This window comes from Lepisosteus platostomus, chromosome 1 (genome assembly GCF_059453375.1).
Source record: "Lepisosteus platostomus isolate fLepPlt1 chromosome 1, fLepPlt1.hap1, whole genome shotgun sequence".
NCBI classification, from domain to species: domain Eukaryota; kingdom Metazoa; phylum Chordata; class Actinopteri; order Semionotiformes; family Lepisosteidae; genus Lepisosteus; species Lepisosteus platostomus.
In genome coordinates this window covers 52,543,137-52,570,609 of record NC_142611.1, presented here as the reverse complement: position 1 = coordinate 52,570,609, position 27,473 = coordinate 52,543,137, and the positions used below count along the sequence as shown (strand labels likewise).

At 35.7% G+C, this 27,473-nt stretch overlaps 1 protein-coding gene across 1 annotated transcript; it reads right to left on the bottom strand.

Moving 5' to 3' along the window:
• Positions 1-4,501: 4,501 nt before the first annotated feature.
• On the bottom strand, positions 4,502-7,782 carry LOC148678117 (histone H2A.Z). Its single transcript, XM_088632022.1, has 5 exons — positions 7,628-7,782; positions 7,296-7,373; positions 6,903-7,016; positions 6,544-6,673; positions 4,502-5,670 (listed from the first exon to the last, which is right to left on the bottom strand). The coding sequence occupies exons 1-5, from the start codon at positions 7,628-7,630 to the stop codon at positions 5,609-5,611; spliced, it is 387 nt and encodes a 128-aa protein (XP_088488148.1). The 5' UTR covers positions 7,631-7,782; the 3' UTR covers positions 4,502-5,608.
• Between the last annotated feature and the right edge of the window lie 19,691 nt (positions 7,783-27,473).

Genomic DNA, 27,473 nt, shown 5'->3' with positions numbered 1-27,473 from the left:
GGTCTGGGAAGAAGAACAGAACACCATTTCACAAAAGAGTTGAAGTATTAAATACAATCAAATCAAAAGGGTATTCGATAAAAATCAGAAGCTTTGTAATAAGAAATATTGCTGAGTACTAAACAAGAGGTTTAAGGGAATCCTCACATAAAGCAAATAGGGAACCTACTCTGAAACAATTCTGCTGCTCAGTCTGTCATAAAACAATTGTGAATTACAAGTCACTTTGAATGAAACTTTGTGCAATATGCAAATATACAATACAGTACTGGTGAGGAAGCCACTGAGCATTTGCTTGACTATAGTATTCAAATACTATAGGGCAGTAACAAAGTATTGAACATGTGCATGCAGGATCACTGTTGACTCAAAATACTGTATTTCTGTTGTCATTTCCCCATAGGAAATAGTCAATAACCAAGAGCCCTCTCTCCTTTTGGGCTTGGCTATGATGACTAGTGGAGCAATTGAAAGACTTTGACTGTCTTTTTTCCTGGGTGGTCTGCTGTTCCCAAGGTTGACCTAAAAAAGCTCTATCAACCCTGCTTGGAGTGCCCACATTGTCAGAAATTTGTACCCTTTGAAACTCCAAGTTAATAATAGTGGATCCCCATTAAAGTAAGCCTTTCACTGCATTGCAAAACCACTAAAAGACATAATCTGGGAGAAAATAAATTGGTCAGGACAGAGGCAACTCAAGTGTGCTTTTCCAATTTTGGGATAAAGTTCCCATCATGCCTTCTGGCCATTTGTATTGAACTAAAGGGAGAAACACTGTCTCCCACCTTTAAGTAGCAGAAAAAAAAATATATCATTCAAAATTCAATAGAAAAACAAGCCTTTTATTTGGGTAGTGGAAAGCTATACAAGAATGTCAGTCTCAGACTGTCACGGCCATTACAGAGTATCCTTAGGCATGTGGGCTCATGTTGTGAAAACTGGTGCTGACTCCATCAGGCAGAGACGTGTTTGAGTGATACTACACACCTGCACAATTACCTCACCTGACCCTAGATCACACCTGTGTTAGAATGGCAATTTGTCATTAATTGTCCAGTTTTTTTTAAAAAAAAGGCAAAGTAAACTTAAGAATTTCCTTTGCTCAAATACTTTTCTTTTAAACCCTTTTGCACACAAATGTCATGATCTATAATGAGGTATCTTTTAAAGATAAAACTGAAAATGGATGTGAAAAGAATTTGAGTTCAAACACTAGGAGACAAAACATCTTTCAGCTGTGTGCCTCCCATTATTGGGAATATAATCTTCACAATACATGACAGTGAAAAGGTTACAAAATGTATAGAACAATATTTGCAACTAACACTTTTGAGCAGAGGCATTGATGCAATTGACTGTATTTGTGAAAAAAATCTAAGACTAGAAGACCATTGTTTAAACAGCTATTAAAATTTTAATTCCATTAAAAATCTAAATAAAAAATATACTGTGGACAGTATATGTGGACATTAGCTCCACACTAAGATAGAAAAATGACAGAAGAGACATTATTAATCAAAGCAACTAATAAACTACACAAACATGTGGAGGGCTTTCAAAACACTTAAAGACTATGATAAGACCCATTATTGAAGATGATTTGAGTAAAGAATGGCAACAGAAGAGATTTAATTCTAAGCCCCATAGTAGACACACCTGCAATTAAATTACAGTCCATTAGAATATTTCTTCGCTGCCTAATTATATTAAATCATTAAATAGTACGAAATATGAAAGCTGAATATATATATCTGTTCAGTTGTGTAATCCTTCCATTTATGATCTAAAAGAAACAAAGGAGGTTATATTTTATACTGTAAATCAGGTTTCTCAGCGTTTTAATTGTTAGATGTTAATCAGTTTTGTGCGCCAAGTTACTTAAGGTTCAGGCTAGCGTTCTTAAGTATTACATGATATATGAGCGCCCCCTACTGGTAACACAATATACAAGATTGATGAAAAGCTACCAGAGTAGGCATTCTAGTTTCAGAAAATCTATATTTGAGAACCATCAAATTATTGAATCAAGGTTTAACAGAATTATCAAGAACTTCAGCTGGAGAAATAAAAATGCGTGTATGTAGTCACTTGTTCACTTACTCTGAAGACAGATTGCTGTGTTTTTCATTAAATAAGAAATGTGCCTCTAAATATTCTTACAGATGTACATATATTTAAGATTCTGAAAAGTTTTAATTCATTGCACCTAGAAGTGTGTATGGGCCTCAAAAAGAGGAAGATCACATGCTAGTCTCTAAAAACAGCAATAAAGTGACTTTTGCCATCAATTTTCTTTACCTTTTTCTAAGGCTGTAATGTTCAACTAGCATTTGAAATCTATTTAGGGTCCACACAATTACAATCAGTATTGGAGCCTAAACTCTCCCCCTAGAGGAGATTCTAAAATCATCAAAAAAGGTCAGAAACTACAACATGCTTTTAATGCAAGATGCTTTTCGGTCCAGAAACCTAAAGTTCAACATCCAAGGCTGAGGTGCCTCAAACGGGGACCACACATCTCTCAGCCTAGAACAGCCATCCTGAACCTGAGGCTCAGGCAGCCCCTGGGGTGCAAGAAGCTCTTTTTTTGGGGTGCAGATCGACAGGCCAGATTGTTTTAGAAGGTACATCAAAACAAATTAATCGCCAACACATGAAGGACAACTACTTTGCTTCAAACATGGGTATTTAAATTTAAACTTTAAAATTAAAATGTATCATTCTAAAAAGTGCAACTTTTTCCATGTATCCTTAATTTGACATCAAAATAAAAAGCTTAATTCTATTGGTCTTAGGTTTCAAGAACTAACTTACTTTTTTTGATGAGACACAAGAACAATATTGAGAGCCAAAGGGATGCAGATGGCAGTAAAGGTGAAGAACAACCCCCCAGCAGTTTTTACAGTACATCTCTCCACTGCAGGTATTACTGCCACGTCCAACAGGTATAATCGTACCATCAGCAGGAATTGGTTAAGTACTACAGTGGAATGAAAACATGCAGAGGTTGCAAGACTGTAGGGTCAGGACTGTACATTCCTGCTCAAGTAGGGCCCCTTCTGAGGAGCCCCAATCCAGTTGATTTAATGGTAACCTGGTATATCTGCTTCCCAAGACTAAACAATTACTGTCAATGAAACAGGTGATGCGTTTCGTTTAATCATTTAGAGATGTAGAATAAAATGTACAGAAACCCACTCCAGTAAAAGATTCTTTAATAGATTAATATATGTGCACCCATATATATGTGAAAACCACTCAACAGCTAAAATATAAAAGTCAAATAAGTGTTCAACTGAGAAACAGCTTGGCTGCAACAATAAAGCAAGTGTGGAGGCCTCCAAGAATTGGAATTACTTTCAAAGATTTACTACAGTGGTAATGAAGCAAGTATCCTGGAGAAAACTAAAACATGAAATATTGGTTTACAAATACTAAATTTCACATGTATTGTTTCTGAATAGCTTAACATCCTCTCCAACTAGTTTTAAAATTTGCTCCCTTAATTTAAGTACAAAGAATTAATGTATTTAATAAGCCATTAACTTATCACTTCATTATGAACAAGTGGAAATGATGCACTCTTCCCATGACCAGAGCCTTAACCCATTACCTAAATTGGTTGGTTCCAAACCACCAGTTTTAGTTAACTTTAAGTGAAGCCATTTTTAGTAAAGACTGTATAAGTAGCTAAATGAATTCAAGACGGGGCAAACAGCTGGTCGGTGAACATTTAATGTACACGATATTGGAATGCAGGTATCAATACAAATAGAAAATAGTTATTGGCTTAAGTTTCTGAAAAGATCTAGGGGTCGATGCAGTTATCCTACAATGTAAGGATGCAACAAATTGTACAATGCACTAGGAGACCTTCTTTATATAAAAATACCCCCATCCAATTTGCCCCAAGGTTAAAAAGATATTGCTTCTCTGGAAATGATACAAAGAGCAAACAAACAGTTTGGGGGGGGGAGGATATGAGAGAATCAAGGCAAACTTGATACCAGTATTCAAATGTTTAGAAAGGTACTGACAAGTAATCCAGGTAACTTCAGTATATGTGAAATAAACCCAGAGGCCACCTTTGGAAATGGTAGATGTGAATTTAAATCAGGAGCCCAAAGGGTTGTGGGTGGCCAGATCATACTCACCCATGTTATCAAAGCCAAAACCCTGGCTTCTTCCCAGAAAGAACTGGAGAAGACACCTGGATCAATGATCAATCAATTTACTCGTCTGTAACCTCTTGAATTGGCAACAAGGTTTAGAATTGGAAATACCAAGCCACCTTTTAAAGGAGCTGAGAGAATTAAAAAAAAAAACAAGCTTTGAAAACCAAACAAATCCAACAGCATGGGACAGTCGGTTGCACTCCCTCCTAAAGCCTTAATTGTAAGAGGAGCCAAAATTCATGCTGGGAACAAATATTAGGATCATACATGCTTACACTAACCAGGTCGGGTGAAAAATTTTAATTTACAACAAACATGAGACTCACTTCTAGAACAAGGCATTTATTGGAACAATTTGAGTGAAGTACCCTGCTTAAGGATAAAATGGCAACATCCCATCCATAATCTTAGCTTTCAAAGTGCAGTCTTAACTACTCAACACTGCAGACATGCTGACACTGCTAATACATATTTCTAACACCCAGCCCAAGTTTGTTCCAGCTGAGCTCTAAGCCATTTGATTAGTATTTAATTAACCTGGAACATACAGTTGATGGAAAGTCAGACATTTAACAGGTGAAAACAGAATTTAACTAAACAATTGCAGAACATTAACTTTAAAAGTGACCTGAGCTTTTTATGCATTTCTTTGTAAGGAGTTGATGCATACTTAAGTCAATATTACCACAGACCATTTAACCAAACATTAGGACAAGATAGTCCAAATATTTCACAGGATTGTTATAGTAAGCTTTCTTTGTAAACACCCCATTGAGAAACCGGTGTCAATTTAGTCAATACATACATCCTACCATTATTCAAATACCAGTGTATTTAATATTTCAAGAATCCTGTACAGCTGCTCAGATAATCTGATCTCCCATGGTGGACTGTGCAAGTCAAAACCATAGGGAAAAAAAAATACATTTTAGGTAGGTTTCTCAGCTAGAAACAGGAACTAGTGTGGTTGCACACAAAACTGATGCAGGTGGGTATTTGGAGATACAATATCTTAAACAAACATGTGCTGCCAAGTACTTCAAACTACTTAATACACTGTACTTCAAAACATGCATTTCCAAATTCACCAAAATCATAAAGCTTTATAGCATTGGAAACAAAGCAGTCAATACTTTAACTTTATTCCAGGACAAAACTTCAATCATATAAAGCGGATTTTAAATTTAACAGAACGAATCAGTTCCTGGATCACACATTAAATAGGAAACAATACTGCTGCAGTACCTCAACCTAGTATTAAAATAAACCAGGCTTCTTTGAAGCCAATGTATTTAAAATACCCCAGAAATGAGAATATGCAAAGCTCAAAACAATTTAAAAAGTCTAATACAAAGCAGAACAAGTCTCATGCTCTTTAAGAACAACCCTTTAAACCATTAGTCCTGAGATAGCTTGGCCAGCGTCAGCTTGAGTTATACAGTTTTCTGCTGTCCCTTCTTCCCAATCAGCGACTTGTGGATGTGAGGGATAACACCTGTGGACAAAATTCAATTTCAGAGTGTTCAGGCCTGCACTTTTCCAGGTCAGATTAAAGGGCTTGTGCATCAGTGAAAACTGGTGTCATTTTCTAAAGACCTCAAAATCAAGATGGACACCAGAAGTCTTCCCATTTCTCCTCTCCAAAACACAGATGTTTTGAAGTGCAAACGGGTTATAAATAAGGAACATCCCCTGGTATTTGAGAATGTCAAAGGACATAAAAAAAACTATTTATAGAGCACCTTTCATCCAAATAGCAGCAAAAGTGCTTTACAAACAAGCATAAATATACAATCTTAAAATGAAGAAATCTACTTTCAGTTGTAAAGGAAAACAGTCATCAGTAAAGCAACAAATGTCAATTTATGCTTGAAAAGGAAAAATAGAAATTAGGAAAGTCATAATAAAATAAGAATAAAAGAAATAGAAAGAACAAAGAACCATTTTAACAAAAAGCTAAATTAAAAAGATATTTTCAAATGCTTTTTAAAACAATGTACCGAGCCTGACTGCCTAATAAGACGTGTAGGGAGTTCCATAATTTAGAAGCATAAAAACAAAAAGCAGTCTCTCCACTCTTCCAGTATTTCACTGTGGTATTGGCAGATCTCAGGTCACGTATAGGACATGAGCAAAGAAATGCTATCAGGCCAAGCAACCAGATTAAAATTAGTTTAGAACCCCCCCAATCAATTATGCTTTCAATTTCACACAGGCAATGTTATACTACAGAAAAGAATTTTTAAAAAAAAGCAGAGAGAGCTCTGCCTTGCTTATTGTTTATGAACCGTTTAAGTGCTCCCGTCTACCAAACGTGGCACATCTGCACAAATGAAGAGGGCTAGCACAGTACAAAAGTACTCCTTACCACCACCCGCGATGGTCGCCTTAATGAGCGAGTCCAACTCCTCGTCCCCTCGAATCGCCAGCTGCAAGTGACGCGGAGTGATGCGCTTTACTTTCAGGTCTTTAGACGCATTTCCTGCCAGCTCCAGAACCTGGGGGGGGACAGAAAGGGTGTCTTTATCGCCAGTGTCCCCGCTGCCTTCCCGCCTCTGCTGCAGCCATGGGGGGGACCACCAGCAATGCAGTCCCCGCACATGTCAAGGAGCCTGGCACTTCTGAACGGATAGAGAAAGGGCAGCGTGGATTCGACATAAAGCAATTAATACACCTTCACTGTAGCTTCTGCCCTACAGAGGTTTTGCCCGTAAGCAGCCAACACACCTCGGCGGTCAGGTACTCCAGAATGGCCGCGCTGTACACCGCTGCGGTGGCTCCCACACGCCCGTGGCTCGTGGTCCTGGATTTCAGATGCCGGTGAATACGACCCACTGGAAACTACCAATGAGAAGGAAAACAAGCAGAAAAGGCGTTAGTATCTCCCGATTAGTACGATACCCCCCCCCCCCCACTTAAGGTACAGTTTTGATATGGTTACACAACAAAATATGAACTACAGCGTGTCTGAGAAACTTGTACCCCTCACTTCCGCAACATCGCGATCCACGTGAATCGGAATCCCCCCCCCACACACACACGCTTTTTACTAGTTCAACACCACATATCCACAAGCTTTGCCGGCTTCCCCCACTGCAGAGGAAGAGATGCGATACAGACCTGCAGCCCGGCTCTCTGCGAGCGCGAAACAGCCTTTGTCTTGGTCTTTCCGGAGTCCTTCCCTGCTTTCCCTCCAGCCTGAAAAGCACATTGTAGCATATCAGTACTGCTCAAAGATAGGAAATGCAAGGACAAAACAAAAACGAAGGCTAATTAGATTAACTTCAATCACCACGAGCCAAGAGACAAGCGTATGTGCAAAACAGACGCCAACTGCGTTATGGTGCGCCACGATACAACATTTCTTCAGTAATTCCACCCCCAATTTACCTACATTGGGAATACACGGTGCAAGATCGAGGTCTTCTAACAAAGTCACGAAAACCGCTTACCATTTTATTCCAGTCAGTAACTACAATGACAAAATATGCGCGCTGCTACCACCACTCTCCTATCTCTGCCTGATTTAAACTCATATCCCGCCTTCTCTCTGTTATATGCATGCTAAAGTACAACATCCGGGACCTGGAACTCCATTACGAGCCAATTACATTTCTAGATAATTAGAGGGTGCCTCGTCAGTCCAACCAATCATCAATGTCTTTTTGTTCAAAAGGGCAGAATACGGTTATTACGCGCCTATTCTTTTTAGCGGAATTGTGGGAAATGTAGTTCTTCTCAGGTGTATAAAAGCGTTTCAAGTTAACGTTTTAATGTTAAAGTTTATTTTTGGTCCTTGTTTCTAACTATGCTAATTGACATTGTAAATGTACAGTATTTTCATGGAAAATTTTAATCCACTTGTCTATGTTATATTGCTGCTGCATACTTTCAAGGAGCCAAGTATCAAAACCTAAGAAGTACGTCGCTAAATATGGCAGCAGTACAAATACATGTTATATTATTAGCTACATGTACTCTAAAATATTTTATTTTTTCGCTGGTAAAGAATAGGTTTAGTAATGATTTCAGCAGGGTTAGGTCAGTTTCAATTGGAATGCTGTTAACAAACGTTGCCACCCTCAGGACTTGACAGTAATGTAAAGTTATTAAATGTTTTCCTAGTTGCAGAGGTGTGTAATTGCAAAATATCTATAAAATAAGAAAGCAACACGTGTGATATCTGTATCGAATAATAAATACACGTTACTGTAAGGTAATTTAAATTAAACTAAATTTAATATTTGAACTGTGCTTGGTTTAGGGGAATTCTGAGCTAGAAAATGCAGATGTAAACTGACGTGACTCAAATCACATTGTCTGGTATACAGTATATTCGATAAATTACACAAAACTGAGCTATTTTTACACATGCAATGTAATTACTTGGTAGTTTGTATATTTTGTTATTAAGCTCCACAGTGTTTAATATTATTTAGCAAAAAAGGTGCACTTGACTGGATAATGTCTGTTCTTAAATCTACCTTTTGAATTGCCTTCTGTATGCATATGGAACAGGAGAACAGGAAACACTTGTGAAGATACTTCATTTAGAATAATCTAACCTTTATTAAAACATTTATACTGATGTAAAATGGATTAAGTGTCTTAATGGATATGAATAATAAAATTGGTGGTGAAAAGGTGCTTGATTAGAAGGAAAATGCTGTCATTTTCAGATGTCATTGGTTTGTATCCATGGACAGGATATAGGAAGGTCCTTATAAAAAAAAAACATTTGTATATTCAAAATCCACATATTTGTATCATTATAAAGAACATTATTCCCCATGTACTCTGATAGTCTGAAATATTACAAGTGTAACATTATTATGAATCAAATGAGAAATTCATGTTTCAAGTTATGACTTTAGACCTCATGAACTATCGAGCATATATTATATGCGAAGAGCTTGACATTCTTGGAAACTAAAACAAAGAATTATCTTTGACAATACTATATGTAATTTCCTTATAAAGAAAGTGAAACAAAGACAATAAAACTCATTTTGAGTATTGAGGAATGTGTGGGAAGGCCCCATGTCCCAACGTAGAGATTTGCTTTTTTCATGTCATTTCATATTCATTATTAGTAATATTGCTGCAACAGCCATGACTAAAAAATCCTTCCAGTTTGTTTGGATCTCTATTTAAGTCATTGATATCATAAGTTACATCCTCAGAGAATGATTTTATTTAGTTCAAGTAGGTAGCTGCGTCAGCATGCATAGACTGCAAAGGGAGTCAAGGTTTATTCCATGTTGAAAAGAGAAGAAAAGAAACACAACGTGGAGCCTTCTTCAGGTGAAATCGAAATTGTTGTAGAAGACTAGGAGTGTTGCTCGGGTGGTGACAGAGTCAAAGGAAAAAGTGTAAAATTTCAGATGAAATCATTTAGGAATGATATCATAACAACGAAATCTGTACAGAAAGCTCCACAGTTGTGTTTCTCCTCTTCTCTTTTCAGCATGGAATAAACCTTTACTTGTTCTTCTGAATTATTTTTTAGTTTTGCTTGGACTTTGGCCTGTTTAAACACATCTGCACATATTTCTAGTTTTAATGAATCTTTATTTTACAAATTATCATCATTATTTGATTAATAGACATCCTTACCATGGGCATCTTACCATGTGCTAATGTGTGGTTATGAAGACAATAGCCATTGACTGAAAGTTAGTATGCAAATAAGACCATTGACGTGATAACGACTCCTCATCCTGGGAGAGACAGGAGGTGGACAATTGTGTTGTTGAAAAAAAAAGATGCCTTGAGCACCTATTCTCCATTTTATCTTGCTCACTGACAACAGCTAACCACCCAAGAAAACCTGTTTGAGACCATCCAGTAGTTTTTATTAAAAGAAAATCAAATTTGTATAAAATATTCTAATCAAAGTTATTCTATGGACAGTACTGTTCCTTAGCGTCGTGGGAGCCCATCTACCACCAAGCTGAAACCCTGACTTCCTTCAAGAAATGGCCTGATGAAATCCTCAAGTAGCTACTAGCAGCCAAATGAGTTACAGTAGGTGAATCAGATGACATGCCCTGATCTGTTGCAAGTGTTTCCGTTGTGATGATCCGTAGGAAAATATGTAGAACAGGTTTGCAATTATATATAGATGTAATAAAAAACAAAAATGTTTATGACAAATTCAGCATTAACTCAATAATCAAATATAACTTTAAGTAGTAGGAATGTACAAGAGAGTTTTTGTTATTTTTTTGTGATACAGTACCAGTTACAGTACATGTGTGTGCTGCAGGATAATCAGTTTAACCTCTGAGCAGAAAGAGTGGCAAGGTTGCAAAAGAGGAAAATATATAATGTATCACCATTTAAGGGGATAGTATACTAATATTAGGCTTGAACCCATATATTTTAGAAACACAACTGCATCATATGCATGCTTTCTAATAATCAGCATGGAGGATCCAATTAATTGTCCTGTGTTTAAAACTGGTTTTGTGAATTTAGTTCACCTTAGAAACTTGCATAGAATTGCCACATGGGAACAATAATAATATAATAAAATAATTATTTTCAAAATAAAATATTATATTAGATATTAACTGATTTAGCTGCAGCATATCCTGAAATGATCTAAGTCTAATTATTAGATTTAAATGTAAATTAATTGATTTAATAAAGCTTTATAAGTTTTCTATTTTTTCAATTGGATACAATTTCAGTACATGCAATGTATTGCACCTTGCAATGTAAAATGTGCATTTGGAGTTATTTATTTATATTCACTTTCTTTTTTAGACTGATGATACACGTATTTATTCACTTGTGCCAGCATTTTGTGGTTTCTCCACCTCCCACTTTTCCTGTTTTCCATAAAGCCAACATTGTCTGAGGAGGAATGTGGCCCAGAGCTGTGCCTTTTCCAGATCTTCTGGCATTCATTCCTTGACATAATTATTTATTTCATTAATCTTAGTCCCTAATCTTCAAGAAGTGGGACTCTGTGCTCTTAGATAAGGAAACAGACCAGCTTCCTCTATCATTGTGCTCCATTCTTCCTAACATAATGCATAGGCCTGCCACCTGGTCTCATAAAGCAGACATACTTGAGGCAGGATAAGATTTTGCAATTGCACCTAAACTGTAAGAAGTTAATGTGTAGTATAAATGGTAATCCTTTGCTAATTCGACATATATAACTACACTTTGAACTATACCTTGCATTGTACTGTATTGCATATTTGAACATGTTGCAAGTTGTAACAAGAGCTGTGTAATGTTACTTGTTGCACTTATCTATCTATAGCTACAGTACAGTCAACAATTTGATTATGACCTTGATTGTACAAACTGTGATTTTCACTCTTACTGTAGAACTTTAACTGAAACTGAAGAACTTAGGAGGGAAATGTAAAGGGAATTCCATTTCTGGGGGTGCGGGGGGGAGGGGGGTGGTCTGGGGCCACACAAACATTCCAGGGGTTCCCTTTCACCCCAAAATTAAGATACTTAACAATCAGTTTTAGACACACTGACAGACTTTCCTTCATTAAGTTATTTGCCAATATATATAGGCCCGTAGTACTGTTTTTTTAAACATTTCATTAATAATGTGCCGTGGTACTACATTTTCTTATATACTCATGTCATTATAAATTGTTGTGGGGCACCCCTGATGAAGAAAATTTGAAAGAAAAAGTTCCTGAGTCACAAGGGACTGATGAAAAAAAAAGTAAAGCACATAAATGCTATTATTTATATGTATACATTATGTATAATAAATATTTAAAGTAATATAAATATTATGACAGTATATGTAATTAGGATTATTCATGTTTCATTAATGACATTTTTTTAAAAGGTATATTTAAGGCATTTTATTGTGGATTATGCATACTATGGGCACAATTTGAATTTCAAAATCTAAAGACCCCCTGCTCCATACACAAGGAAAACAAAGAAAAATAGATTGACACCTGAAAAAAAGCTCAATCCACAAAAAATAAAAACATAAACATTCAAAAAAATTAAGCAAATGAACTTTTTAAAATTGAGACATAACAAGGGTTTTGTAGCAAAAATATATTTTTTTCTTCTTTTGTTCAGTGTGGCAATACCTTACTTTTAAAATTATATCCTTTAAAATTAGAGACATGTCAAAGTTACTATTTCAAAACATGTTATGTTCCATAAAAAAATCTGGTTATGCATTTACAGTACATAAAACTGTTCAGACAAGTGTACAGTCTTCAGTGAAAAAAGCGTTGTGTTTATTAAGATAAAATTTATTTTAGGATTATTTTAGGGGCAATTTTACTGCAAAAATGATTGTTTTTTTTTACCAAATGATAGCCATGTTGTTCTTGCAAAGAGTAGGAATTGATTTGACCTCAGGCTTGGCTTTCTCTGCACTGAATTGTGGGATTAACACTGTAATAATAATAATAATAATAATAATAATAATAAAATTGCTTACACTTATATAGCGCTTTTCTGGACACTCCACTCAAAGCACTTTACAGGTAATGGGGACTCCCCTCCACCACCACCAATGTGCAGCCCCACCTGGATGATTATATGCATTGTTGTCCCATCTTTCCTGTTGTATTTTGCATTTTGATGTTTTAAACAATCTATAAAGAAAAAAAGATAATTAAAAAATCTGAGACAGTGTTGTACACACTATACAAATCACACAGTTAAACTTTATTCTGAGTCACCAGGAGGTCCAAACTAACGCCAGACCAGTAATTTTCCTTCTAATTATTTAAATGATCAACTGTTTGCTAAACATAGATTTATTATGGAGTTAATTTAATCATATAATGATTTAATGGAAAGATAATATTCATAAAGTTAAAAAACTTTCATAAAACATGCTATAAACAACACAGAACATGTATCTGCATAGCCTGCTTGTTCTGATTTCGACTATTGAAATGCAGAGTCCTGCGTCTCCTGAAGCTATTCTCATACAGTACTTATGGGAGAACACTCTCTGTAGGAGGGAAAAAGAGGTAATTACCATAGGTGTAAAAAAGTCAAGAGTCAAGTCAAAAGTCAGGAGGCTAGTTACACAGACATCACTGCATAGTATGGAACCTTGATATTTGTGATTGGTGTTACCCATGCTGTACAGCCAGTTATTATAGCCAGCAGCCATATCACCCTGCAACTCACAACTGGCAGCCCACTGAAGCTCAGCAGGTGTGAGCCAGGTCAGTACCTGACCTCCTGGGAAAAACTAAGGTTGCTGATGGAAGAGTTGTTAGTGGGGCCAGTAGGTGCTCATGTGGGTCCTAATGCCCCAGTATAGTGATGAGGACACAATACTGTAAAAAGGTGCTCTCCTTTGGATGAGACGTAAAAACGAGATCCTGACTCTCTGTGGTCATTAAAAATCCCAGGGCGTCTCTTGAAAAGAGTAGGGTTGTAACCCCGGCTTCCTGGCCAAATTTCCCATTGACCCTTACCAATCATGGCCTCCTAATAATCCCCCTCTTTGAATTGGATCCATTACTCTGCTCTCCTCCCCACTAATACCTGATGTGTGGTGAGTTTTCTGTGCACTATGGCTGCCGTCGCATCATCCAGGTGGATGCTACACATTGGTGGTGGTGGAGGGGAGTCCCCATTACCTGTAAAGTGCTTTGAGTGGAGTGTCCAGAAAAGTGCTATATAAGTGTAAGCAATTATTATTACACAGCTTATTATTACATTGTTTATCTTTTAAATGTGGGACTATTTGGGTGAGGAGGAGCTACCCAGGTGTGTTCTTTCTACAAGCTATAGACTCATTTCAGCTCCAATTTGTGTCACAACCTCAATCAACTATTTATAAAAGAGATACCTTTACGCTCTTTATAATTTATTACATTAGTCGTTATTTACTTCTCAAATATTATTACAATAATAATTTTCAATTATATTTTTTCCTGCAGAGCATTCTTCCTTTTTAATCTTTTAAATTCCAGTTGTAACCTTTGATAACTCATATTTTGCATTGGCAGCACTGCCTGTCCTTGAGACATTTTGCCAGGGATATTGATATGGAACGTTATCAGTTTACCTAAACAACTTTTGTGCAAATCCATTGTTCAATTGGCTTGTGAATTTGTTATTTTAAAATGGTTTTGATATTTTTTTGGTTTGCTAAAATATAAACACAAGATTATATTTTATATACAAGATTTTGAATTTACACAGTGTAGAAATTTACTGTAGGAATACACCCTCTCATTTGATTATAATAATTATTATTGTAACAACGACGATCCTTCAAAGAGAGGTGCTAATACATTCATAGTGGGAGTTTTCTTATACTTTGTGCAAAAACATTCCAAATTAGATTTATTAATAATTTCTTATAAAATGTAACTAATCTGATACAGTTTGTAGTGTCAACATTGTAATGTCCCACTATATCCACGAGGTGGAGCACCTCTCTTTTCCCCGCAGAGAAGACAGAAGGGTTTCAAATGAGACAAATAAACAGAAAGAAGTATTCTGTCTTTAGTGAGTTACTATTAACCCCTTCACTACAAGAAATTAGAATTTCTAAAAGAGTTTAGACAAAGTAAACTGCAGATACTTCACCTTTAGGATAATGCAACATTTGTCGTTTTCTGAAATTGTGATTGAGGTACAAACAATTGCCACCACTCTGATTTTTGAAGACAACTGTATGTGCATCACAGACTGATTATTTGGGGTGTCATACCTACAAATATATTTTGTCACTTTCACAAAATTAATGGAATCATAGGTTGGCATAAGTACACAGATTTCAGGCCATAATGCTGACTGGGCAAAGCTCAGTATCTCAAGAGTACAATGACCCCAGAAATACTTCTATGAAGGTTTGGGAAAAAAAGTCAAAAGAAACAAAAAAAGTTCTGGAGAAGCTTTTGAACTGGCAGAACAGAACTGCACCTTGTGGGCCCTGTACTTTACAAGAACAGCAACATATTATCTAAAGATAATGCAGCTCAAAGCCTGTTACGATACTATGATGCAGCTATAGTGACATATTGCTACATTACATTATTCTTCATAACTATAACTCTCTAAAACCATTCAGTTAATCCAGTAAATGTCTTTGCATCAGTCAATGGATTGGTTTCATCAATCTGCTAGATTTAATTCAGCCTTTATAAATGACTCATGCTTGTGACGGTGTAAACATTGACATTTTTGGATTGCTGGACAGTTTTATTAGGATTTACTGTTTTTTACATAATAAAAGTATGTTCTTCCTGTGAGTTTGTATCTTTGTGGGGCCTGAGAGTACCTGCTAATTGAAAACTGAGATTAAAACTGACACAATTGTTCAGATAGAAACCATTTCAACACAGGTCACTGTTTTTATCAAGAGTGATTTTCTTTTCCAGATAAACAGCATGTGCTAAGGTAGAAGTGATGGTCGATCAGCTGGGTTGTGAGAGAGAGAGAAGCAGTTCCCTATCTGAAGTAGAACCAGTGTTGCTACACATTTAACAACTAGACCTTAAATCTGTTTGTAAATACAATAAAAGCTTTACCTATTACAATCTAACAATGTTAATGAATATGAAGCTCAAAATATATGTTGCAAGTACCAATTCATGCTTGTTTTACAGAAGAAGATCATAAAAATGGCTTGTGGGTGTTACTATTTGGCCTAAACTGCAACAGTATTGTTAGGTTGTCCAGAATTGCACAAAAGAAACTTTTGTTTCTGCAAAGTACAGAAGCTGATAATGGGTTGTCATATGACAGTATCAAGTTCCCACTGCAAAACTAGAGTCATTGGTTTGTGCTGCAGCAGTTCTTCCGTATTTCCAAAGCTGGTATGGTTGCATAATGATAAATGTGTGTGAATAAACACTGACATTGGGGAAAAGATTATTCAGTTTTAAAACAGATAATGTAGAAATTGTTTAGCTCACACGTGTTACAGTATAGCATATTTTCTACTGATGAAAATAAAAATAAAAACCTTCCAGAAATAAACCATCTTTTCTTCTTCTTCTTCTTCTTCTTCTTCTTCTTCTTCTTCTTCTTCTTCAACTGAAGAACGTGATACATACTGAATCTTAAGAGTCCATGGATCAAAGTTTGTGGTGCAATAAAACCACTACTATTGAGCAAGCTGGTATTATATTCAACATGGTATTAAAAATCTGTGTACTATCGAGAGACTTCACTGAAGAAATGTAGGTTCAGTGACCCTTTAAACATAAGATATCTTACAAAATATATTTTCCGAAATTATCTGGTCAAATAAAAAAAAAAAGTGATACTTTGAAATTTTGTATATTTGCCGAATGGAAGTAACCAAACACACCTGAATTAAGAAATATTCACTGCATTCAAGCTTTTCAGTAAAAAAAATAAATGCATTTGTTATATTTTGATTCCCATATAATCTTTAGTTCCTTTGTGAGACTTAGGTGTAATTGAAATCTTGCTAAACAGAGCCTTGCAGCAAGCCAGATACAGCGTCTGACTGTACTGTAAGTATTGAGTTAATGTTTTAAAATAGATTTAAAATAAAAGTAGGACCATAGAGCTAAGGTTGTCCATGTTCATGACTTGACAACTTTAAGTGTTCATTCTGCTTTTTTTTCCTCCAAAGAAAAGATAGAGACCAAATGACCAAATGAGACCAAATGAGACAAGCTATAATGCCTTGTTTTTTACAGCTGCACAAAACCTCGTCTTAAGAAAAAGGGAACCTGGCAAAGAACAAGAAGATTTACTTAGTCAAGCTACAGAAGCCTTTTTCTGAAAAAAACAAAAAGAAAATTGCAAAACAAGTAAGCATCTTCCTAAACCCCTTGAAGTAAGCTTGAGGGATTTCAAGCAATGCTTTATGTGGAATATTTTTTTTTTGTTGTGTTTGCTCAACCTTTCAGCTTTCCATAGCATTTTCATATTTTAGGAATGTCTTGTTTTAGCTATGCCCTGAACCGAGCTATTTAATCTCAATACAAGGACTAGGACAGAGGTAGGCAACCCAAGTATTCCCATTCCTGGCTCAGGGAAGGCTTAGATACCATTAACCTCCTTAACTTTATTGACCTTTAATTACATGAGGATGAATTCAACAAGGGCTTGCAAAGGAGTGGAAAGGAACTGCAGTGGTTGCCTCTGGTCTGAGGATTATGTCTGAAGTATTACACAAGGAAAGGTCAAGAGCCTTGAGTCTATCCTGTTCATTTTGAGTTTGATAGTTAATCTCTTTAAAGAATATTTCTTGAACGGTCTGTTCCAAGAGGTTTCACAAAAGGTTGGTCTTGACGTAACATGAGGTTGCGCTGTCAGCTCTATGAGCTGCAGTACAGATGTGCTAATCAAGAACAGTCCTTGAGATAATTACACTTTACTTGCATGGCCCATTTTGAGACGGAATATATGCGGCATTTTAAATAGTCGCCTTGAATTTACATTTTGCTTTAATTTAATCCTTTCAGTGCAGTACTATTAACCTAAATTCAAATTTTAGGTTTTTATAGGGAACTCATTTTTGTCATACTATAGGATTAAATAGGAATAATTAGGAAGCTGGACTTTATGCTTTGCACCCATACAAAGAAGGTGCATTTCAGAGAAAAGTCTGAGAATGAATACTTAAATTCACACCAGTTGTGGTCGATGGAAATCTTTAGAAAGCATTTTTAGTCTTCTCTTTGGGTTGCTTTCTTCATGTGTGTCTTAATTCATCCTGAAAAAATCAGAGAACTTGAACTGAACAGTAATGGACAACTTTTCATGAACAACACTTTGCAAAATCTGATATTATGAAACATTGATTATGAAGTATATTTATACTCACCTTGTTAACAAAAAAGCCTTTTGCCACATATAGTACATACATTGTACCTTTAAAGGCACTATATACAATAAAGTTTATTATTATTATTATTATTATTATTATTATTAATGTCTTTTCTGCAATTTTATGTTACATTAATAATAAAAGTAAAAACAAAGCATGAGGAAAGTATATTAAAAAACATTGTAGATTCAAATATTATAAAGTCTCAATTTTTTAAAACATTATTAAAGCAATTAAGTTAGGAATTTAACAACTTTGTTGTTTTGTATGCTGAAAATAACTGTACAGTGCAATTTTTTTATTAATTTTAGAAAGACTGGAACTTATTTATCTCCTGATTTTTCTTAATCTATATTTTCACCATCTACATAAAAAATAGATACATGATTTTAAGTACGGTTAATGTTTTTATGTTTTCCGTCAGAAAAACCACATTTAATAAAACATTTGGATCAAAGAATCTAGGTCCGTGAGGAAGATAAAAAATAGTTCCAAATCATTCCAAGTACCATGTCATATTGTACTAAATATAAAGGATTTTTTTTCCCTGAAAAAATACCCAGTTTTTAGGGTAAAATTCCACAGGATTCCACTTTTCTTTTTTGTTCGTGTCCCTGGTGTTTTGTATGCAAGGCCACAGCGAGCGAGAAGCAGGTCAGTGTGTGAGGCAGACATTCCCACTCCCCTGTGGAAAATGCTTCAGTTCTGGCAGCCAGGCTGCTGACTCCGCACAACACTCCTCACCGGGTCAGGCAGCTGTGCAGCTCTCTTAAAGCACCACTCACTTAAATTCACACTCACTTTTGAGGAACATGTCTCTGTTACAGAATACTGGCCCAGTGTTACCATTTCCTTCATAAAATTTCAAGCTTGTAAACCTCTCTCCAGGTCATTCATGCTAAATACACGTAAAAGAAGATTTGTGTAAATTCAGGTTTAGACTGCTTTTAAAATGGTAAGTTAAACTGTACTTAAGAATGTAGTTTGAAATCAGTTTTGGAAAACAGATGTGAATATTGTCCTTGATACACGATATCCTTGAGTTATAACAAGTTCAACCCTCAGAAAGCTTAAAGAGCAGGACTGGATTCCAGTGTTTTTCCTTCATGATACAACAACAATTCCCTCCCTACATTTATGATCGTACTCCAGGACTATCCGAGAGGATGGAAAATCTTCATCTATCAAAGCTTTGAACAAAATAACTCCCAAATCATTTAACCCACTAAAAAGATGCAATAACAACAGAAAACTTTATTTAAAAAATACAGTACAGATATTTACATACAGACTCCAGTGTGCAAAACCTTGGACATTATAAATAAGCAGTCTAATTTCTAAAAATCTAAAAGAAAATTATGCTTTGGTTAAATTTGTATGAGTCATTTAAAGTTTAAACTCAGAAGCCTATATTTATATTTTTAAAAGTTATTTTACAATTCTATAAGGCCGTCCTGTCACAGGTTAAATATTTATCTGTTTGTTAAAAATGAATAAAATAAAGACAAAACACATAGAAGTCATCTCCAGAGTATAAACCAATTCAATATTATTAGAATATAATCCTTTTTATTTGAATTTATATTCATCTGTACTCCAAAAACAGCATTCAACTTTTGTAATCAATATTTCCATATTAAGAATTTTTGCTTACACATACTGTATGTGCCAGGCTTCCCTCTGAACAGGTGGTACATGAGACCTGAGCAAATAAAACTCATGATGGACAGCAAAATATAGCATGTAAAGAGTCTTTATTCAGCAACATTTTCTGTACACATCAAGAAAGACCTGCTCTTAAACAACATAACAACCAACAACCACTATGAGACCCAAACAATCTAAATTATCCCCATATGAAAATGTGGCTCCTAGCTCTCTACCAGTTAACTAATTAAAAACCAATGTACCTTATGTGAGATGTGAGACTATACACAGACAATAGAGGCCTTACCAGTCTATAGAGGTTAGTTCTTCAGTAACTACTATTTTAACTACAGCAAGCCTGCCACAGTGGACTTCTGAATGTTTCATAAGACCTTTCTTAGAATTAAATTATGCGGTGTACTGATCTCCAACTTCAAAAGTTCAAATTAACAGTGGTCTCACAATGCACACTTCATAAACTGTATGAACAGCATCATGAACCCAAAGTATCATTTTATGTCATTGTCCTGTAAAGCACATTTACTTGGACTCTTTAAAAGCTATTGGCTCAAACAGTCAAAAATCCCACTTGAGTTATAGTTGCATCAGGGGTATTGTAAATCTCACGTGCTCTGGAAATGACCCACCCGAACATGTGGGGGTTCCCTTCACTGTGAAATCAACACCCACATCCTGCACTCCATCATATACCATACTGTGCATTCTGTGCTGCATTTCTATGGACGAGGGCAACTGATTTTATTTCCACACAATATAGGGGCGGAGTGGTGGCTCTATGGCTAAGGATCTGTGGCTGGAAGGTTGCCGGTTCAAATCCTTGTTGGGCCCCTGAGCAAGGCCCTTAACCCCAGCTGCTCCAGGGGCGCTGTACAATGGCTGACCCTGCACTCTGACCCCAAGCTTCTCTCCCTGTCTGTGTGTCTCATGGAGAGCAAGTTGGGGTATGCAAAAAGATGAAAAGCAGAAAAATTGTATATGGCTAATAAAGTGATCTAATCTCATATGGAAAGCTTGTGGCATGAAGTATAAGAAAACAGCCCAACAGCAGCAGTCCTGTGAATGGTTCCAGTATAATTTTATAAAAGTTGCACGTTTATTTAGACCCTCACACAGTGGTGTGAATGCACTGCCATCTTTGGTACTGAATAAAATAAATATCCACGATTCTGACAGCCACAGAAATATACCATGTCATGGATTACAGTAAATTGGGAGCCATATACAACACCTGTAGAAAATGAAAATGTAAAACGAATGAAATAGATACAATTATATTTAAATAGTATTCAAGAACTTTCACTCCTAAAATTCTGTTCTGCATATTTTGTTTTTTCAAAAAGGAAAGGTGTGAGGAACTAATTAATGAATTATCCCACGGATCTGTATTAGGACCACAGACTTTCCTTATTTATGTGAATCTATGATTAATTATTTTGATTCATGAGCAGTTAATAAACTAATCAAATTCACAAATTATGCTGTGATAGTAGGATTAGCAAAAACTGTAGAACCTAAAAAGAAAAATCCAGACGATTTAGACAAAATCAAAGACACCTGGTAAATAACATTTAATGTATACAAGCACAGAGTGTCACATACAAATAGCAAAATCATCAACTCTAAATATAAGATTATATAATAGAAGCAGCTAATCATTTGCATCTTCTAGACTAGTTTGCAAACCCAGTTCTGGGGTACCCATGTATCTGCTGTTTGCCTTTCTAACTAATCACCAGTCAGTACCTTACATTGATCCACTTTATTGTTTAGACCTGTATCGACCTGTTTCTGCAGTTTCTTCAGTAATTGGTTTATAAAATAATCGACTCTAGTATTGTTCCATCAGCTTTAACATGCATAATGAACATATTTTATGCAGTCACTCCTCAACTTGTTAATTAGGAGTCTGCAACCCTGTTTCTCTCTCAACAGCTCTTAAGATCTGATGATCAGGGATGCTGTTGCAAGTGATACATTATCTCTTTCAAGAAATGGATGGATGAGATTCTCAGATCAATTCGTGATTTAACAATCTGACAAGCTAGCTGAGTTGAATGGCCTACACTAGTTTGTAACCATTCATATTTTCTTGTAGAAATTCAGTTCAGGTTTTATGGCAAAGTCATTGACAGGAGGGTGTCAGAGTCTTTATTGGACAGATACAGAAAGATGTTAGAAAGATACAGACGTGTCAGTGTAAAAACTGCAAACAAACATGAAGAGGTCCATTCTTTCCTAAAAAGCAATCCTTTGGTGCCACACACCTGAAGAAGGCTTCATAGTAAAAAATATGTGTTTTTTTTCTTATTTATTTTTACTTTTCAGTGGGGAATTACCCTTCTCTTCTCATTCTGTCTAATTCAAGACAGAATTGGAGGGCTAAAAACATGATTTAACAGAAGATTACCAGTTTAAATAAAATGTAGTGTCAGCACTCTAAATAATTTGCAAAGTACAACTACCCAGGAGCAATTTGTAAAACTCAAGGCCTCTGGACAGCTCTGGTCATGCTTTTCATTGTTCTATGTTGACAGGCTGCCACGTTCCTCCTTCTGACCTTAGCTGTTGTCTGTGTGTCTGATAGCTCCTAATAAGCTAGCTAAACAAGAAGAAACACCACAAAGCACACAAAGCACAAAGTCGAAAAGACTTGTTTTTGTGATACCATTTTGAAGAAGGCAGCTGTGTAGGAGTTCCTATCTTTTTAACAACGTTGAGGCCAGGGTAATTATAATTATAATATCTTTAAAAGTACATTGAAGCCAGTAAGCCTGGCTTAAGCCTGCAAGGTTATTAAGGCACATATATTTGATCATTTAGTGATTACTTTTGTAAATTCTACTAACTCTTGATAGTGTTTTTTAAAATAAAAGAGACAGGCAGAATTGAGAAGACATTTAAAGAACAGTCCCAGTTTTCTTTCAATGCATGTTGTAGAATTATTTTCTTTTCTTGCCATTTTTTTAATAATGTGAATATATATGTGGAACAAATCCCTTTGTGATATCAAGCTACATTTGTCTACCTCACAGTATGATGACGTCTATTGATAAGCAACTTTAAGTAATTGCAAATCACTTAGCATTAATACTTATTTGAATTATATTTTAAATATTTTTGTTAAGTCAGGTGGCATAACAAAGGTGTTTAAAAGACCTAGATATTTGAAGGCTGATCATAAGCCTTTTTAGATTTTTTTATAGAATATTGTTGATCTAAGGTAATAGTTTCACCTCCAATTTTATGGCAATTTTCAAAAGGCATTCTATGAAATTTAATTAACCAGATAATAGTTCCAGCTTTGGCATTTTGGCATGTGTGGTGAAGGTTTATGGGTTCCTTTTTATGTTTTTCCAGTACTGCAGCCGGGGTCACGAGAAAGCATTATTATTAGCACTCAAATACCAGTTAAATACTATACTCCTCTACAGCTAAGGCATTTCGTCCTGTGACCTGAGCACTGAATGCTGACATAAGTAAAAGGGCTTCACAACCTACGTAGTAAACACACGCAAGCAGTCACATTGGCAGGAACTGGATGTCTCTGCTGACATTTGTAGAAGTAATGGAAGAATGTAAAATGTGCTCTAGAAAGGTTTAAAATGTACGGACTGAAGTCTTCTCATAATGTACAAATTAGGCAAGCTTTAATTATTTACAGACACATAATGCCACAGATATGTCAGAGTTCCAGACATCTCCCATTTCTCTGGACATTTATTAATGCAGTTACATGCAAGTGATCATATTTAAAAGCTAAAGGATGCAAACTATATAGTACAGTCTACGCTTATACTTCATAGATACTTCATCTAAATTCACAAACGACCTTAGCCTGAGGAACAGTTTATAAGAACAATCACTGCTGTGAAAGTGTATACTAGCCAAAACCTCAAATTATAAAGTGAACATTGATAAAAAAAACATTTTAACTAAGCAACTACATTAATCCGTGGAGAGATTCTACATTCTCCTCTTGTTCACATGGAGAATGAAATCATTAAGAGTCCAGGGTTCCTCCGGTTACTCTGGTTTCCTTTCACAGTCCACAGACAAAACTGGCTTCTGAGAAAATTGGCATTGGTTTAAGTGTGTGTGTGTTTGTGTCTGTGTGTGCTCTCTGATGTACTGGCATCCTGTACTGGGTGTATTCTGCCTTGCGCCCTTTGCCTGCTGGGACAGACCCCAGATCCCCCGTAATCCTGTATTGGATGGATGGATATGCAATGAAAGCCCCTGTATAGAGACCTCCAAAGTTTTTAATGTTGTGCTATGTTGTTTAGGGTGTTTTAGCACTTGGACTACAGTAACAATTCTTGTATTAGAATATGTTAAACAAGAGTATCTTTTTCATTGATTTTAAAAACATACTGGAATTCAAAGAGAGCATGACAGAAAAGACATTAATATAATTCAAACTTAAATAAACACAATTCAAAATCTTGCATAAGACGTGCAATATTAAAGGGATTAAGTACTATTGGTATTTACTTATGAACAAACTGCAGTTCTACAAACCTGGCTTTTACAATACACCAGTATTTCCATTAAGCATCAAAACAAAGTGACAAACAAGCAAATATATAAATAAAAATAATAATGGTAACAGCATGTATATTTTTACACTGGTTTACACCGAATAATACAAGTTCATTCTCCTTGTAGTTTGGACTTTGTTCAATTAGGGGCAGACAGTTGTTGACTGAACTCAGGGTTTATGATGCTGTAATAAAATCTGTCTCTTGTCTAGATCTCCCAGGTCAGATGTATTCCATGACTTCACAAAACTTGGCTTGGGGTGAGTGCCCATTCAAAGGTGCACTATGTTAAATACAATTTTTTTACTGTTAAAACTATGTCAGAGAAGACTAATGCCTTCTCATTTCATAAAAGGTTCTACTTTATTGAATTTAGTACATTTTACATTCTGTGTAATAGACCTAGTGAAGACCTACGAAACCAGCACCAGGCTGTACATGATGTCACTTTTCTGGGCTTATATTCTACTCTACCATGCTCTGGTTTAAGTCTAACCACCTGTGAAAACAAAGAAGCTATTTCACTAAAAAGATGGACATTTAGTGAAGGAGGCATTATCATATTTATAATGATGTTGAGTTTCTTTTTTTCCATACTTTAATTCTATTTTTAGAAACCACCTTTATGTAAACACCGATAGGTTTAAAAGTTTTAAAAGTTCCCTGTATTGATTTCTAATTATACATCTGAACCTCAGGAAGCCCCAAAATGCCATATCATTTACAGTACATGAGCGATCTTCAGCCAGGTTCCTAGAGGACCTCAGTCCCACATGTTTTGTAGGTAACTTATAATTTTTTTGTAATATATAATTCAATTGGTAATGACCTCAAACAGCAGTAGTATAGATCAACTGAGTGAACAACCTATTCAAATGAAGTCATTAAGAGTCAATGGTATAATGAGAACCTGAAGACAAGGCAACATTCAGGACTAGGAGTTAGCATCGGTAATTTACACAGCAAGGAAGTGATCACCGTTCATAGCCCTAGGCTGGCTGGAGACAGTGTTAGCGTATTCTTGTTTATTGAAATATGAATTGTGTGCCTGTTTGTGTATATGTGGTGGTAGAGGGAAGGAAGTAAATATTGTGTAGATGTGAAATCTTACTGTACACGTTCCTCAATAGATTTCATGTGGAAATTAATGTGGACCCTTTTCCAGGTTCCAACCTGTACTACCCATTACTGAAATATTAGAGGCTTTCCTGGACTAATAAGATTTTTGAAATGACATATTCACTGGCTTCTTAGACATTTAACATACATGACATCTTTTGCCTATTCTTCATTTGGACCAATATTCCCATTAAAACTAAACACAAATGTAACGTGGTAAATGCGTGGTCAAACCGTAAAAGAACAAAAAGCAGAATTCCTGGTAAAATAAAAGGCAGTTTGTCAACTTGGAATATTGCTGAGATGTACAACACAATAGTGTGACTTTCACCCAAGACATCAAATGACTCATCAAACACATTTAACATCTTTAACAAAGTTAATTGAACTCCAAATATATTTCTAGGGTCTGATAACTTGAGCTTTTAATCTGTGGTTTACTGGAAAATAGGGGCCCAGTATATTCCCTATTGTGTGTACAGTTGTGCAAGTCTTAACCACTTAGCATAAGGGGTAAGTTCCTATCATACTGTAAGGATTGTAAAAAAACTCTGGCTCCATGTGATTTGTGTAAGGTTGAGAAACTGCTTGTTTTTTAACTGCTATTAAGAGATAACAAATTTAATGTAACACTGTACACTTCAGTACAATGTTTATTTTAGCCGTTACGCTAAGAATTATTTCACTTCACTAATAGTAGCAAGGTGTATTCAAGGTAATCTTAAATATGACGTATTGTAATTTACAATAGCAAGGAACTTTATTTTGTCGCAAAATTTCACTTTCCACATACAGCACCTTTAAATGCTTTTTGAGCACGGGTTTAAACCCTTTAACTGGGTAACTGTTATGTGCTCTTTATGCAGGTTGATCTCTGCAATACTCAATTGGCTTCATTGTGCTTCTGCAAGACCTACAAAGAGGAGATTGATGATTCTGCGGCTGTGGGCTGTCGCTTCCTTGTGCTCTTGCTATGGAGCAATGCTTCTATAGAGAGCTGCAGAGAAATGTCACACAAACACAGGAGATTATCAGTATATATCACATGATTTGCTTACTGTACATAAACATTCTACATGATGTTTACAAACCTAGCTGAAAGCTCTGTTCTGCTTACCCTTAGGAAGAATGGCCAAAGAAGGGTCATTTTATTATTTCTGAATATGGCATTGTTAGGTCAAACCTGAATTTTCATTTTCATAAAAGTATTATTCTACAAGGAAAGTAAAAAAAGCTTGTGAAAGGAGTCAAGATTGGGGTATAAGCAATGTAGGTTCTTAAATATTGGATTTTTTGGTGTTCTCTTTTTTAATGTTTTTACATCTTAAGGACAAAAGATTTTGAATAAATGTCACTAACATGCTGTAATACACATAATTATCGAGTACAAGATATTTAATTGGAGTGGTTCTTATCTACCTGATGCAAGCAAATTGTATGGATGGGTTTGTTTATTTGAAATGCTGGATTGGGGTGTGAAATGGGTTTGCTTGTGAGGGTGTGACAGAGGCAGAGACAAAGACAGAATACTGTTTGTTGAGCTGGATTAGTTTATCTACTCCTCTTTCCTTTAGTAGATTAAGAACAATTCTCTCAACAGATAGCAGTTGGTTCCAGTGATTGATGGCATTGTTTACTGGTTTCTCCATGGACACAAGAGAGAAAGGTTAAACATCAATGTTTGTAGAGGGTTTCCTGGATGCAAAGTCACAAAGACCTAGCAAATCCTATACCAGAGAAGTGTTTATACTATTGTAGACCTTGAGCCCCTGGCACCAGAGTGCTTTAGAGTTGTTAATGAAATGTGGGTTAAACAGGGAATATCTGTTTTACACATTGCTACCACAACTAAACTATTTTGAGCAGCTCTGAAAGGAATAAGCCACATTAAACACCCTAGTTATATATATTTGTCTTGTTAGAACCTATTTGTGCATTTTCAAATATAATACTTTTAGTATTTCTTAAAAACTTGGTATGTTACATTAAAAATATTGAATAGAAATTATAGTACATTCAACTGAAAACTGGACATATTTTCCTTAAATCTATAGTTTGGGAAAAGCAGGAGCAATTAACTTATCAAGCAAGAATTTATTGCATTAAATATTTGTTTTTGGAAACAAAAGAGATCCTTCATTCATGTGCTTTTATAAGTGTTTGTTGGAAGATCAGTTACAC

What these genes read in the sequence shown, in the direction of transcription:
- LOC148678117 (XM_088632022.1), bottom strand. An exon ending in TGGAGTACCTGACCGCCGAG is followed by an intron (nt 6,674 to 6,902) that starts GTGTGTTGGCTG and finishes GTCCCCCCCCAG; the next exon opens with GTTCTGGAGCTGGCAGGAAA. An exon ending in GGCGACCATCGCGGGTGGTG is followed by an intron (nt 5,671 to 6,543) that starts GTAAGGAGTACT and finishes TTTTGTCCACAG; the next exon opens with GTGTTATCCCTCACATCCAC.